We start from the raw sequence: 14920 nt of genomic DNA, 5'->3' as shown, positions 1-14920 counted from the left end.
CGCACACTGGGTGGCTGTGGGCTGGGCCTGACTTGATAGAAGCTAAGAGCCACCTTGGAAGAAGACCCAGGAGGGAGAGGCTGCCAAGTCCTGGGGCCACCTGCACCCCTGGTCCACATGTGTGCACTTTGCTCCTTCACTCCACTGAGCGGGGGTCGCATTTGGCCCAGACAGCTTGGGGAATCTGGGGCTCCCTTCTATCACAATGAACAAATGTCATGACTTCTCAAGGCAGCGGGACGGAAGCAAAACCAGACAGCTTGGAATTCTACTGCCCATTCCTTGTTTGAGATTGGGGGTGGACTGTGCAGCCAGAGCCATTATTTTGCCCGGAAAGTCTGAAATAACGTAAAACTAAATGTCCATTTGGATGGTTGGCATGGGCAGCACGGGAGTAAAACTTTCCAAGATGGAGGATGGAGGAGGGGGCTCTTTGTCTGAGTGTTTCCCCTGCTGCCTGCAGAGCGCCCCTGGCACTCTGCAGGTGGCCAGAACCATCCTCTGAGAGAAGGGCAAATAATGGCAGAAGTCTCAGAAACAAGTGTTCCCGCTTGCCTCCTCACAGCCTGTGTGAGTTCTCGCCTCAGAGCCTGTGTGATGTCTCTCCTCAGAGCCTGTGTGACGTCTCTCCTCAGAGCCTGTGTGATGTCTCTCCTGAGTCTGTGTGACGTCTCTCCTCAGAGCCTGTGTGACGTCTCTCCTCAGAGCCTGTGTGACCTCTCTCCTCAGAGCCTGTGTGACGTCTCTCCTGAGTCTGTGTGACTTTCCTTCATAGTTTGCCTGGCTTCCTCTCGAAGTCTGTGTGACTTTGCTCTCACAGTTGGTGTGACTTCCCCCTCACAACCTGTGTGACTTCCTCCCATGGCCTGTGTGACTTCTTGGTTTGTGCGGCTTTGCCCCTCGTTGCCGGTGTGACTTTCCTTCACAACCTGCCTGACTTCCCTTGACGTCGGTGAGACCCCTCCTCACAGGCTGTGTGATTTTTCTGCAGGGTGGCTTTGGAAGACGGGGAGCTCCGGGAGCTAAGGTAAGCCTTGAAGGCGGGCGCTTCCTGCTGTAGTCACTACTTAACCCACCCCGTGCTCGGAAGACCCTGCTCCTCTACGGCCCAGGCACGACCAAGACAAGGAATAAAGTGTACTCACCCTTGAAGGGGCCACGGCTCTGTAGCTCCACTCTCTTTCCAATCATTGCCTCTCAATGAGCATCCTCTCCGAAGACCGGGCACCTGACTGAGAGTGGAAGAGGGTGGCGAATAAGGGAGCATGACCCAGGACCTAGGCTCTCGTCTCAGCTATAAAGCACCCCTTGTCTGATGACCACTTCAGGTTTCTCACTCTTCTCACCTCAGACGGAAACGACCCTTCTCTCATGAAACTGTCTTGAGAAAACGAGGGAGGAACAACTATAACCCCCCAATGTAGCAGCCATGCTGCCAGCAGTCTCTCTCTGCACCCCATCTCCTTTCTCAGAATTGATTGTGGGACAAAGACTTGGGACTGGAGTAAACCATCCTGACCATCCTAAATCTCCATCTGTTTTCAGGGCAGCAGGGGCAACCCTGGGCAGGCTGGCTTTGCGGGAGAACAGGGGACCAGAGGTTCACAGGTCAGTACCCTCTCATGTACCTGCATGCCTTCTGATATCTTCCCAAATGCTCTTGTGTTTTTAAAATGGTGGTAAAATGCATAGACCATAGCATGAGCTGTTGTCGTGTGTTCAGCTCAGCGGCATCTGTACATTGACCGTGTTGTATAACCACCACCTCTACCAACTTTCAAGATACGAAGACCCCGTAGCTATTAAGCAGTCACTCCCCACTCTTCCATCCCACAGTGCCTGGAAATCACCAATCTCTTTCTGTTTCTGTGGACTTACCTAGTCCAGGTATTTCATAGGAATGAAACCACGCAATAGGTGACCGAGTCTCCTGCCTGGCATCTTTTAACTCCCCTGTGTTTTCAAGGTCCACCCAGGTTACCACCTTCATGTCTTTTGATGAATGACCCTCCTTTGTGTGGGTAGAGTGCATTGTGCTTAGCCAACTGTTGATGGGCACCTGGATGGCTTCAACTTTGGGGTTGTTATGGATAGTGTCCCTGTGGATATTCATATGCAAATATTAGTTTGAAGGTCTTTTCCATGCAGACATCAAACACCCCCACTCATGTTACGAAGGGAGGCTGTTGTGATTGCAGGATGGCAGCTAAGGCAGAAGAAACTGTCTCTGCTGGGTTTGGACGGCAGACATGAGGTTATATTCTGTAGATTGCATAGATGCCTCGGCGTCACCTGAACTCAGCACTGTTATTGACCTTTTACCTCTCCAGGGCCCACCTGGTCCCACCGGTCCTCCAGGCCTGATTGGTGAGCAAGGCATCCCTGGACCTCGGGTGAGTCTGCCTCATCCCACACCTCCCCGTCTCTGAAAGAACAGGTGCTTCTCTGGGACAGTCACGACTATTCTGGCGGATGCTACTGTAGACAGACCCTTGGGCGATGCAGACCCTGGTCCTCTCAGTGAACGGCTAAGTCACCCTACGGACTTTACACCCAACAACTAAAGCAGCTCTTTTCTCAGTGGCTCAGGGGCTTCCAAGCACCAAAGCACAACGCAGAAAGGACCCGTGTTCGTTTGCGTGGATGTGAGAAACAAATCCAGGGACCCGCAAATGTGTACAAGAAAGAGCGTTCTATAAAAGAACAATTGTATGTTGAGAAAGGATCTCAGCCCAGTCCAGAGCAAGTCCATAAGTCTGATATTAGCCCATATGGCCACTACCAGTCAATAAGTCCTTCTTCAGACTCACAAAACACATGCAAACGACACCAAATGTGGAAGATCACAGCTGTCTTGTGGATCCAGTGGTGGCCGGTGGTGGTGGAAGGATCTCAGCGCTGTTGTGGGTCTCCACGTGACTCCTCCAGCTCCAGGGTTCTGGCTCCATCAGCACAGCTCCTTGTGGCTTGTCAAAAGGAATGTGTAGCACAGAGTGGCGCTGGTCTCCAGTGAGATATTTGTCTGTGTAGCACCTTCAAATGAGGTCAACACGCTGTGACCTGATTGACAGGCTAAACTCCACCCCTTCACTCTTAATAGTCTCAAGTTGACACCAGATTATGTGACTACCACAGGTCCCTAACAGGTTGTTGCTAGGCGCTATTGAGTTGATTCCAACCCCTAGGGACCCTATGCACCCCAGCAGGACACACCGCTAGGCTTTGTGTCATCCTCACGGTTCTTGTTATGTTTGATCCCACTGTGGGAGCCCATCTTGTCCAGGGTCATCTCCTCTTTCACTGCCCCTCTAGCTGACTGAGCATGATGTCCTAATGTACGTGACACACACACACACACACACACACACACACACACACACACACACACACAGAGAAAGTGGTAGGGAAGTCAGGATTAATAGATGGTTGCTCCCTGAAATCTAAGTCCGTGGGGTGATTGATGAGAGGGGACCCGTCTCAGGCCCGAAGCTGTCGATTGAGATTGTGTCAAACCTGATCAAAGCAGCTGCGGCAGAATCATCGGGGGCTCGTGATAACTCTGTCCCCTCAAGTAGGCTGGTGCCCCCTAAGATTTTCAATGGCTGCTTTTTGGGGGAGTTGATCACCACCAGGCTTTTCTTTCTTGCTGCCTCTGGGCGGTCTCTAGCCAACAACCTTTTGGTTAGTGGCTGAGCTTGTTACCATGTGCACCACCCCAGGAGGCATAAAATCAAAGTGTACTCAAATGGCTGGATTCGGAAAAGAGTGTTCCATGTTTGCTCTGCAGAGATGGCCGCTGCGGTTAGGCACGTGGTTAAAGTCTCCGTTGCTGTCAAGTTCAATATTGAAGATACTGCTTAAACTTTCGGTGACCCCAGACATCACCATCTATCTCAGCGACTAGGGATGAGTAAACAGAAACTTCTTGTTCCTCCTGAGTAGGGGACCAGCTGCCTTTGCTCTGCCCTGCTGGCTCGCCTCCTGTTGAATATAATCCCATCGAGGGAGTCAGAATAGAAATGACTAATTCATGGGCCACAACCTGGCCCTTGGCTACACACATGCACAGCAGTATCCCAACCCAGAAGCAAGCAGGGGTGTGAAGGCTGCCGTTTGTGCAGAAACTCCCGCCCACGCCTGAGCTTGGATACGTACCTACTGATCAAGCTTTGACAGGATCCCAGGTGGCTCGGCGTTGGGCTGCGAACCACAAGGTCAGCACTTTGGAACCTCCGGCTGCTCCCCAGGGACCGGGCCCTGGAGAAAGACCGTATGTTTGCTGCAGTAGAGGGGTAGCACCAATCAGGAAGGCCCCCGGTGAGATAGGCCGACGCAGTGGCGGCCGCGATGGCTGAAGCCTAAGAACAATTGTGCCGGCGGTGCAGGACTGGGTGGTGTCATGCAGTCGCTGTGGGTGGGAGTCGGCTTGAGGACAACTAACAGCAACAGTGCGCCTCGGGAGAAAGGCAGGGCTTCTAGCCCATAAAGGGTGACAGTCTGGGGACTGCGGGTCAGTCCTGCCCTGCCCTCTAGGGTTGCTGTTAGTCGGCATGGCCTCGAGGGCAGTGGGTTTTGGTTTCAGAAAGCCGTTCCCTCGAGTGTGGGTTATCCTTTCAGGAAACTTCTCCCGATTCCAAATGTTAGGTGGTCAAGGGGCGACGCTGTTCAATGACCCCTGCACTGCGCGTGACTCTCCGCTTCAGAATGGACTCAGTGGCACACGTGTGGGGGCCATTTCCAGACGCGACACCCTTGTGTTCATTCATTAGGGGTTGAAATCCGCTCCCCCCCGCCCTGTTTGCACCTGCATGTGTCAGGCGCTTATTGTGGGGTGTGTGTAAAGAGGGGACACAAAACCACATCGTCTCTGACTGCTTGCCATCTGGTTGTGCACGCCGGTGTGGCTGGAGTTGTGGTTAGATACCATTCAGTTGGTTTCAACCCGGGGTGGTCCGATACACAACAGAAGAAAACCCCGCCTGACCCTGCACCCTCCTCCCCATCGCTGTTATCTGTGAGCCTGGTGTGGCAGCCACTGTGCCCATCCATCTCAGGCACGGTCTTCTTTCTTTCCGGTGACCCTCGGCTTGACATGTATGATGCTTTCCTCCACGACCTGATCCCTTCAATCTGTATATAACGCATCCATAAACAGTTGCAATTAGTTTGTGTAAACTGGTGCCATCGGCCATGCTGATACTTTACATTTACACAGTACCTACACTGGAGGCTGAAGTATGATTTCCACGTTTACTTCTGTGGGTCTTCACCATGAGCGCCGACCATGTGCTAGGGAATTATGGGCTGTGGCCGCTTGGTGGCTCTGATCTCAGTTTAGGGACAGAGGTGGGTGGGGAGGGGGTGGGGGGGCTGAGGGATCGAGAGACACTTCTCCTCCGACGGTTGGGGAGTTCACTGACAAACCTCTCTGGTTTTGCTGCAGGGAGGCGGAGGGACCGCTGGGGCTCCTGGAGAACGCGGCAGAACCGGTCCCCTGGGAAGAAAGGTTCGTCTTGAGTCAAGTGGGCCTCCTTCCCTGGGGCCGGCACACCTGGCTGACGTCACACCTTACCTCTCCCTCATTTGTACACCTGTCCACGTGCTTAGTGTGGACAGACCTTCTGCTCGCCATGGGGCATTTCCATACCCACTGTTCCTCTTGAGAGCCTTCTTGGTGGTGGGGTGATCTTCCCCACAGAGTGAATGCACAGCCCCGGGACTGGAGGCATTGGTCTCTGGAATGTTCCATCAGCTGGTGGATGGTAGGACGCATCTGCGCCTTGGCTGTGTGAGGGCAGCCAGAGGGCCATCGGAGCTATCAGCAACACTGAGCTCAGCTTCAGCATCACATGGTGTACATACACTCCTCAGGTGCCTGCGGTGCACACAGCGCTCGATAATCCTTGAAACGGGGCCAAGCAGGGCCGCCAGCATGCTGTCAGCAGGCTGTCTGAGAGGCTGCATTCCATCAGCCTCAAGGAATGCTATAATCGGTCACACCAGCAACGAGAAGACGGCATAGTTCAGAGAGATGACAATCTCCTCAAGACATGTGCCCAGCACCTACGATCCCCTTTAGATCCCCTTTGCAAACCACTTTGAAACCAGAGAGCCCTAATTACTGTAGGACCAACAGCACATGTTCTCTGCTCACATCTTTTCTCAGGAAAAGAAAGGTTCCTGGGAATCCAGAGCCCCTTTGATGGCCCCGCAGGGTGGGGCTGGGTCTCACTGACAACTTCAGCACCCACCACCTTTGTGCCTTCTCTCCCCAGCTCCCCATCTCTCTCTCTCTCTCCCTGGTCAGCACCCTCCACCCCCCAGTCCATGATGATGCCAAGAACAAGCACAAAACTTTCCAAATCCTTTCCCGGACATCCAGTTATGAATGTCGCAATTAAAAAAAACATTACGTTAAAACCTAATACACATACAGGCCCTTCCAGTGACGTCACCCAGAATGGAAGAAGGCTGGAAACCAGCCGGGGACCACGGGGATCTCAGTGTTGTCTTTCTTCCTAGGGTGAGCCCGGAGAGCCTGGACCGAAGGGTGGCACTGGGAACCTCGGCCCCCGAGGGGAGACGGTAAGATTGAGATGCGCTGGGGCTCCGGGTCTTTCTGAGTCTTGTCGAGAGGGTCAAGGAGTGAGGGGAGGAGACCCTGCTTGGGGTTAGCTTTGTGTCTTTGCACTCCGGGGCGGTGCCACACAGAGAAGGCTTGAGCCTTGTATCTTGTAGCGTTGGGGGCCCTGGTGGTGTCGTGGCTGAGATGGCACCCGCCTCTCCATGGGGTAAAGCTGTGGCCGTCTGTTTCCATAAAGATTAAGACTCGACCAAGCTCACTGTCATGGCGTTGACTCCACCCCCTAGCCATCCTCACAGGGCAGAGTAGAACTGCCCGCGTGGGTGACCAGACTGGACAGGGTCTAGCCTCGGCATCCCCGCGGGCTGGTTCTACTGTGTCCTACTGGGTCGATGTGAGCCAGGATCGGCTTTGCAGCAGTGGGTGTGGTTAGGGCTGCTTTCCACTGGCAGCCTGGGGGGCAGGATCGAAAACTTTGAGACCTGCCACTGCGTCAATAGCCAATACATTTGAAAATAAGTGTCATTTCAAGAAGGGGCTGGTTCGTGGGCCATGATAGTCCCTGCTCCCCGCCCCCCACCCTTTATTGTTACTAGTAAGTGAACATGGCGACTTACTGCCGTGTGTGCCCCCTTTATCTGGGCCCTGCTGTGGTTCTGCGGGCGTGACGGGCAGCGTGTGTGAACAGAGAGAAGTGCCCCTGCCTCTGGACAATGAATGTACAGTTGATAAAGTTGAAGTCCAGATTGAAGCCATCCCTCTTGAAGAAAACATTTTACATATAGTTCAAATTTCTGTAGGTTCTCAGTAATGATGCTGTAAGCCGCATGTGTGTGATGGAAGGAGAAATCTACCGTATATTGGGAATTTTTCTAGAAGGAGTTCCCACACCTAAAACCTAGAGAAATAGACCAGATGGTCATGAAAACACAAAGGCTTGACATCTTTTTCTGGAGTCTGTAACTTCTCAGCCACTAGAGGAAAAAAATTCCAAATCTGTTTCTTTTACGTTAAGTCCTGGACTGCCAGGGCCACAGGTAGAGTCCGCATTGGCCAAAGAGTGCCCTTGTTTTAGGCTAAGTCTGATTTATTCATGACAAAAATCAGCTGACTGGGCCTCAGATGCTTACGAAGAAGCAGAAGGGGTGTCGGGGTGGGGAATAAAGTAGACTTAAAAATGAAACTGTAGCCAACTCAGTAAAAGAAATCTTTTCCTGATCTTGTTTCTATAAATTTGGGGGCAACAGCTGACAAGAGTTTTAGAACTTTTGATGTTCATTTAAAACTGACAATCATTGCCGGATTGGTATGTGAATTCTCAACAACGTTGAAAACGAGACACATGATAACAAGCAACCGTCAATGGGCTGAATACCTTGTTTCACACACGTTTTAGAGACATTGATGTATGTCTAACATCTAGTCTTCTGTTCCTGGGAAATCACAGGTGGTGTCCAGTTCTGGAAACCTCACATGAAACTGTGTGACGGGCAGATTACTGGGCATGGGGAGTGGGGTGTTTGGGAAGAAGAGCAGTCCAGAGACCTTCACCAGGAAGGACACAGGGAAGAGGGGCGGATCCCAGCCCTGAAGACTCAGCAGGGGCCCCAGGATGGATCCCAGAGTTCTCTGAAGAGTCATAGAGGGAGCACATCAAAGTGGCCTCGACGCCGTCTTTCATGGCTGGAGCCCTGTGTCTGGATCGCTGAGCCGTTAAGGTGGCATCTTTATTACTGGGGAGCCGTTTCTTTGTATTTTGAGTCCAGCAGCACTGTTTGCTCCTTCCCACCCCTCCTTTGGAGAGATGCTCTTGATTTCCGCCTAGAGGACAGGTAGGAACAGGAAGTGCCCCTATCTCTGGATTTGATCCTGGAACATTCCAGGGTCTTGACACCGGCTCTGCTGAGATGGCCTTAGGCAGACACCACTGTGGCTTGTCCCAGTGCGGAGGCTCACAGTAACGCTCTCTGTCCTCTCTCAGGGAGACGATGGGCGTGATGGAGTGGGCAGCGAAGGACGCCGAGGCAAGAAGGTAGGTATCTGCTCAGCGTTCTCAGACTGGGCACACCACTGCCAGGATGCGCCGAGGACCATTTTGGACGTGTTGTAGTTGAAAGGATTACTTCCGTCCATGTAATCGTGTGTTAGCAGTTTCCTGCGTGATTCTGTACACATGTTTATCTTCTCAAGATGAATGCATTTTAGCGGAATCGAAAGTGAGACTGACTCTTGTGTCATTCATTTGTCTGTTTCTCTTTTCTAGGGAGAAAGAGGATTCCCTGGATACCCAGGGCCAAAGGTAAAGATTCCCCAGTGGTAGAAGAGTTTGGGGATAAATTTGGTCAGCTCACGGACAGGAAATCTGAATATGTTGGCTTTGGCTGCATCTTTGCCAGTCACAAATCGGTGACCCTGGAAAAGACCTTGACCTCTCGGAGACACAGCTTCCTCCTCGAGGGTGACTGTGAGGATTGAATGAATTTGCACTGCCACAGAAGCATTTCCTAAAGTGTACAGTGGTGTTGTAGTTAGGGGCTGTCCAGTCGGTGCCGACTCATAGTCACCCTGTGTCCAACAGACGGAAGCACCACCCGGTTCGGCCCCAGCCTCACAAGTGTTCTGCTTTGTGAGCCCATTGGTGCGGCCACTGCCTCAAGACATCTCACGGATGGGCCTCCTCTCTTTGCTGCCCCTCTGCTTTACCCAGCACTTGCCCAACATGTCCACATAGGCGAGGGAGTCTCACCGTCTTTGCCTCTAAAGATGCGTTCTGGCTGTATTTCCTCCAAGACAGATTTGTTGGTTCTTTTGTTAGTCCATGGTACTTTCAATATCCTTCACCGACACCATAGTTCAAATGCATTGATTTTCCTCCGTTTTTTTCTTGTGCAATGCCCAACTTTCACATGCTATGAGGCAATTGAAGATACCACGGCTTGGCTCAGGTGCACCTTAGTCCTCAAAGTAATAGCGTTGCTTTTTAACATGTCAAAGAGGTCTTCTGCACCACATTTGCCTAAAGCAACCCCTGATTTGATCTCTTGACTGCTAAAAGGGTAGGATCTGTATGTTATGGGTTTGAGTAAACTAAGACTGGAGGGCCGTGGTGATTGGGTGGCTGAGTTCTCTCCTTCTGGATTGGGGGCTTGAGTTTGATTCCTTGCCGATGCCCCGCCTGGACAGTTACCACCTGTCTGTTGGTGTAGGTGTGTGTGTTGCCAGCCATGGTGTGTAAGAGGTCTCCTTGGTGCGTCCAGACTAAGAAGCAGGACCTGGTCGCTCACTCCATGACCATTAGCCCACGAGGACCCTAGGGATCCTCACAGTCCACTCCTGTGGGGCTCAGGTTCACTGTGAGTCAGCGCTGACTCAAGGGCAGCTCACATCAGCCGCAAAATAAGGCTGAATCTGCACATGTCAGCAAAGGACCCATAACCCGGAGGAAATGTGAATGAAAGTTGGAGGCCCTGGGACAAGCACTGCCCAGGACCCTCTGCTAGGCCTGTTCATTCCCAAAACTTCACATGTCCCTCTGTGGCTCTCTTCCTAGGGCACCTCCGGTGAGCCTGGGACAGATGGATCACCAGGCCCCAAAGGGATCCGAGGCCGAAGGGTAAGTCAGTCCGATCTTGGCTGCACATAGGATGCAAGAGCCTGATAGGCAACAAGATGGAGCGTTGATGTCTCCATGGGTCTCTGACCATCATTCTTCTTCACCTTGAACTTGTCCAATGGTAGTCTGGGGAGAATCCAAGCAATCCTAAACTAACATCCTCAGAAGCCAACCTCTTAGCCGTGGTCTGAGTCTGTTCTTCCTCAGCCATACTTATAGGGAGGCTTTGAGTCCCCTTAATCTATCGACCCTTAGGAGTCAACCCTAGGGCTGACACCCCTCCCCCACCGCCATCACGATGCCAGAAAGGGAAATGCTGCAAGTCCTTGCAGGCACAAGGGCCAGGCTCACCAGAGAGTGAGGTCACAGGATTTAACTAGACATCAAAGCTGCTCACGATTGGTCGTCCAAGGCTCCCAGGCCAACCAGGCCTGCCCCTCACCCTCTTCCGGATAAAACCCCTCTTCCAGAAGCGGCACTTGGCTCTAATCTCTTCACTCGATGCTTACTCATCCTTTGAAGAATGTGTGAGCCTCTTCTGACCCCCATCTTGTAAAAATGAACTTCTGTTTCGTTTTTAAAAGATGTTTTTGAAATTTGAGCAAACGTTTGAAGATGAAATCAGGCTTCCATTCAGCAGTACACACACAGTTTGCTTTGTGACGTTGGTTGCGATCCCGAGCACCCTCTCCACCTCCCCCCTGTTCCCATTTCCCTCCATCCTCTTTCCCTCTCCCTTCCTGCTATCTGAGCATCTCCCTGGGAGAACCCTGTCCTTTTCGTCTCCTGTGGCTGGTTTATCTGAGGAGTGCTGGCTTCCCTGTCAGACCAGTGGCCTTTCTGTCGTGTGGCTGAAAGTTGAACCATCGGGATGAGTTTCGTTCCAGGCCTGGGAAGGCCATAGTTGTGGGAGAGCCACGAGTCTCTATAAGCCAGGTCTCTCCTAGGATTGTGAGCTGTGTTCCCTAAGTTCTAGCCAGGACCAGCTGGTGTGACCGGCTTCAGAGCAGGTCTACACTGGTAGCCAGGCATCATCTACCTGTTCTGGTCTTAGGGATTGGCACAGAGTTTTAAATGAACAAATTGCAGTTTAGATATAGGTCAAAGTTGCTAATAGTTGGTTTTATCCTAAAATCTAGTTTTGACACCCCCCCCCCCAAATTTCATAAGTATTCTGTTTGCTTATTCAGTGTGGATACAAAATTAGATCATATACTCTTTACGTAGAGTTTGAACACATGGGTTAATTATCTACATGGACCAATTGCCTAATTAATTCCTAGTTAGCTAATCTCTCGTGCACCCATAGATCATCTCATCAGTGGCTCCTGGGCAAGCCCCTGTTGTACTCTACCTCTCAGAAAGCATTGATGTGGGGATATGAATCAGCTCTGTTAAGGTGGCTTGTTCCTACTCTTGTTTCTTTAAAATTTATTATTAATTGGGAGTTAATACATATATCATATCATTCCATAGTTCAATCCCATCAAGCAGTATTGTACAATTGCTACCACCGTCAGTTTCCAAACATTCTTTTCCTTCCTGGACTCCTTGACATAATCTCCCTTTTACCCACCCCCACCACAGGCCCCCATCCCCCCAAACCCTTATTCTGCTTGCTGTCGCTACAGATTCATCAGTCCTGGGTTTCATGTACCAAAACACAACACTTCTGAGGTAAACCCTAATATGAAAAAACAAAAAACAAAACAAAAACACAGACAATGTTGAAAACCAGATCAGGTCCAGCATGCATCAGAGCAGCGATCAAGTGAAAGAGTTTGAATTGTTCTACTCATCTCACCCAAGCACTCTGCTTAGTAACCACTTTCCTCCCATCCCTCATTTGTGGGTGGAGGGAGATCCCCGGAGGTCTATTTCCTGCGTGGTTTCCACACATGAACCCTGGACTCCTGCTGTCACCCATAGCCTTCTGCAAACAGGAGTCTCACAATTTAGGCTCTGATACTAACCCCTTCTTCGATGTCAGATGATACGATTTATGACCCTACTCTTGAGTTTGGGGGCACTTGAGCTCCCTGGAAGGTTCCTCATGGCAGTGGGAGAAGCTACATGAGATAGATCACCTTTTCATCCCTTGCAATGTCAGGATTCGAGAATTTTATGTTGTCTGCCCCAGTTCAGCAATGTATGTTCTTCTATCCTCTCTAGGGAAATTCCGGGCCTCCAGGGACAGGTGGACAGAAGGGCGACCCTGGCTACCCAGGACCAGCTGTAAGTACCTGCTCAGTTCCAAGTGACCCTCCTCAGGCTGGACGACTTTACACGTGGTCTCAGAGAACTTCCACTGTCTACAGTCTGCGTTGTGTGACCGGCCTGCGTGGCACTGCTTCCTACTCTTGCTGGGTTGTTTATCTTAACCACTTCCCTTTCAATTCTACAGTCAGGAGAGGACTTCTGAGGCTTAGATACTTAAGAAAAAAATGCTTGTGGCACTCCGGCGTCTAGGGTGTATTGTAATTTGCCCTTCTAGTGTTCTGGTCTGGCCTTGTTTACAGGAGGAAGAGAGAGAGCAAGTGGAAATAGCTCTTGCTTTCACGTTGAAGAAGTAGTCTAATCATGCCAGTCTGTGGCTTGGAAAATACTTCCTCTGGTTTTTAAAATCCCCCAGAGGGCTACTGATTCACTGTTTTAAAACCACAAATGGCCCTGCCGTCAGAAGGCAGGCTTCCACCCTCTGCCGTCCTTCCACCATCTCCTTATAATCCGTGCCCGAGTTTGAATGCTGCAAGTTTGTCTTATCTTCCATGTTGGCTTTGATGAGGTTCAAGGGAGAATGGGAAAGATACCATAGGAAGTGAACAACCACCCTTGGAAGGAAGGGTTATAGAGCCAGTTTGTTCTTTTTTTAAAAAGCTGGATCAATCACATCTTGAAACGACAATTCTTTTCCTCTTCACTTTTCTCTCTGCCCTCCTCCTGGCCTCCCTGCAGTTTCCAACATCTGCTTCTTTTGGCGTGAAAACGATTTCTCATGTATACATATTAGTGGTCTTACGCAGTTCATCTTTATGAGGGTGACTGACTTTGCTGAGCGTGATGTCTTCCAAATGTGCCCATGTCCTGAGGTGCCTGACTGTTTCGCCATGCTTTTTAAGGGGTGCATAGTATTCCATCGCATGCATGTACCAGAACTTATTGACCCATTCCTCCACAGAGGAGCATGGTGGTTGCTCCCATCATTCAGCTATTGTGTAGGGGGTCGTTTGATTGTGCTCAGGAGAAAAGGGCTGAGTTAGGTGGGTGTTTGATGGAGAATGTTAAGCCAGTTACATGATTGAGAATTGATTGGAGATCCAGTTGGCAGGAGTAGGTCCATGAAAAAGCCCACATGGCTCAGAGTGACTTCTTGATCTTTAGAGCAGTCATGTATGAGGCCTAGGTGCTGCTGTAGATCTATTTCCAGAATCACTTGTCAGAAGAATCCAGATGGGATGTTTTAGAGATGAAGGTGAAGGTTTGCGCTTTCTCTCAACAGGATGCACAAGCACCAGAGTACAAGGCGGCACTTCTCTGGAGAAGCAATGTTTGCGACCGGGCTCGGATGTGTGACTTATACTGATGTGTGTCTCAGGGTTGGGTGTCCTTTCAAACGCTCTCAGTGACTCACAGGGGACACACTTTGTTCTCCACATCTTCTCCCGATGGCTCTTTGAGCAGCAGACTCAAGTTCACAGAGAGAGTCAGAGATTCTGAAGGACCTATGTTAGTCACAATCCACCTTCTTCCGTGGCGACATGGGAACCGTGGATGATTCTTTTAAATTCCGTGTCTGATACTCTTGGCCGTTTCTCAGCCTTTTTTCCCTTGATTTTACAGGGTCACAAAGGAAACAGAGGGGACTCTATCGATGTAAGTTGCCTGGGTCTAAAATGCACCATTATTTTGTAAGCCTCCCTCTCCTCCCCTTCAACACATCTCTTGTCTCCCTCTACAGCAATGCGGACTTGTCCAGAGCATCAGAGATAAATGTCGTAAGTACCCGGCTTTTTTATTCCTCGGTGCTGAATCTGTATTCTTACATTTGGAATTCTTGTTGGGTAATCATGGCCTTCACCCATCTCTCTCTTTCTTTCATAGCTTGCTGCTACGGTAAGTCGACTCTGGTGTCCGGCTTTCTCCTCCTGAGTAAAACCAAGACTCATCTCCAGTAAGTAAAGCATGTCCATGGCAATCCCTACTTCCCATAGGGCCCCTCGAATGCCCCGTCTTCCCGACGGAACTAGCCTTTGCCTTGGACACCTCTGAGGGGGTCACCCAGGACACATTCAGCCGGATGAGAGATGTCCTTTTGAAGATCGTGGGTGATCTGACCATTGCCGAGAGCAACTGCCCCCGGGGAGCCCGCGTGGCTGTGGTGACCTACAACAACGAGGTGACCACTGAGATCCGGTTTGCTGATTCCAAGAGGAAGTCTGCCCTCTTGGAGCAGATCAAGAACCTTCAGGTGGCTCTGACATCCAAGCAACAGAGTCTGGAGACGGCCATGTCCTTTGTGGCCAGAAACACGTTTAAACGCGTGCGGAGCGGGTTCCTGATGAGGAAAGTGGCCGTTTTCTTCAGCAATAAGCTCACGAGAGCATCGCCACAGCTCAGAGAGGCGGTGCTGAAGCTCTCCGATGCGGGCATCACCCCCTTGTTCCTCACCAGCCAGGAGGACCGGCAGCTTATCAATGCCCTGCAGGTGGGTGCCCCTCGGCTCC

At 51.0% G+C, this 14920-nt stretch overlaps 1 protein-coding gene across 1 annotated transcript in view; it reads left to right on the top strand.

The window, feature by feature from the left end:
* The window catches only part of COL6A3 (collagen type VI alpha 3 chain), a 79622-nt gene that overhangs the window by 42912 nt on the left and 21790 nt on the right, over positions 1–14920 (top strand). The window contains exons 19-31 of the mRNA XM_045294390.1: positions 992–1027; positions 1546–1608; positions 2331–2393; positions 5444–5506; positions 6523–6585; positions 8565–8615; positions 8847–8882; positions 10134–10196; positions 12369–12431; positions 14037–14069; positions 14155–14191; positions 14298–14309; positions 14408–14901. Coding sequence (XP_045150325.1) covers positions 992–1027; positions 1546–1608; positions 2331–2393; positions 5444–5506; positions 6523–6585; positions 8565–8615; positions 8847–8882; positions 10134–10196; positions 12369–12431; positions 14037–14069; positions 14155–14191; positions 14298–14309; positions 14408–14901 — 1077 coding nt within the window. The remainder of the gene's footprint in view (positions 1–991; positions 1028–1545; positions 1609–2330; positions 2394–5443; positions 5507–6522; positions 6586–8564; positions 8616–8846; positions 8883–10133; positions 10197–12368; positions 12432–14036; positions 14070–14154; positions 14192–14297; positions 14310–14407; positions 14902–14920) is intronic.

This window comes from Echinops telfairi, unplaced genomic scaffold (genome assembly GCF_000313985.2).
Source record: "Echinops telfairi isolate 266 unplaced genomic scaffold, ASM31398v2 ScPeMD7_3;HRSCAF=10, whole genome shotgun sequence".
Classification (NCBI taxonomy): domain Eukaryota; kingdom Metazoa; phylum Chordata; class Mammalia; order Afrosoricida; family Tenrecidae; genus Echinops; species Echinops telfairi.
Note: the sequence above shows the minus strand (reverse complement) of the source record. Positions and strands in the feature narration are given on the sequence as shown.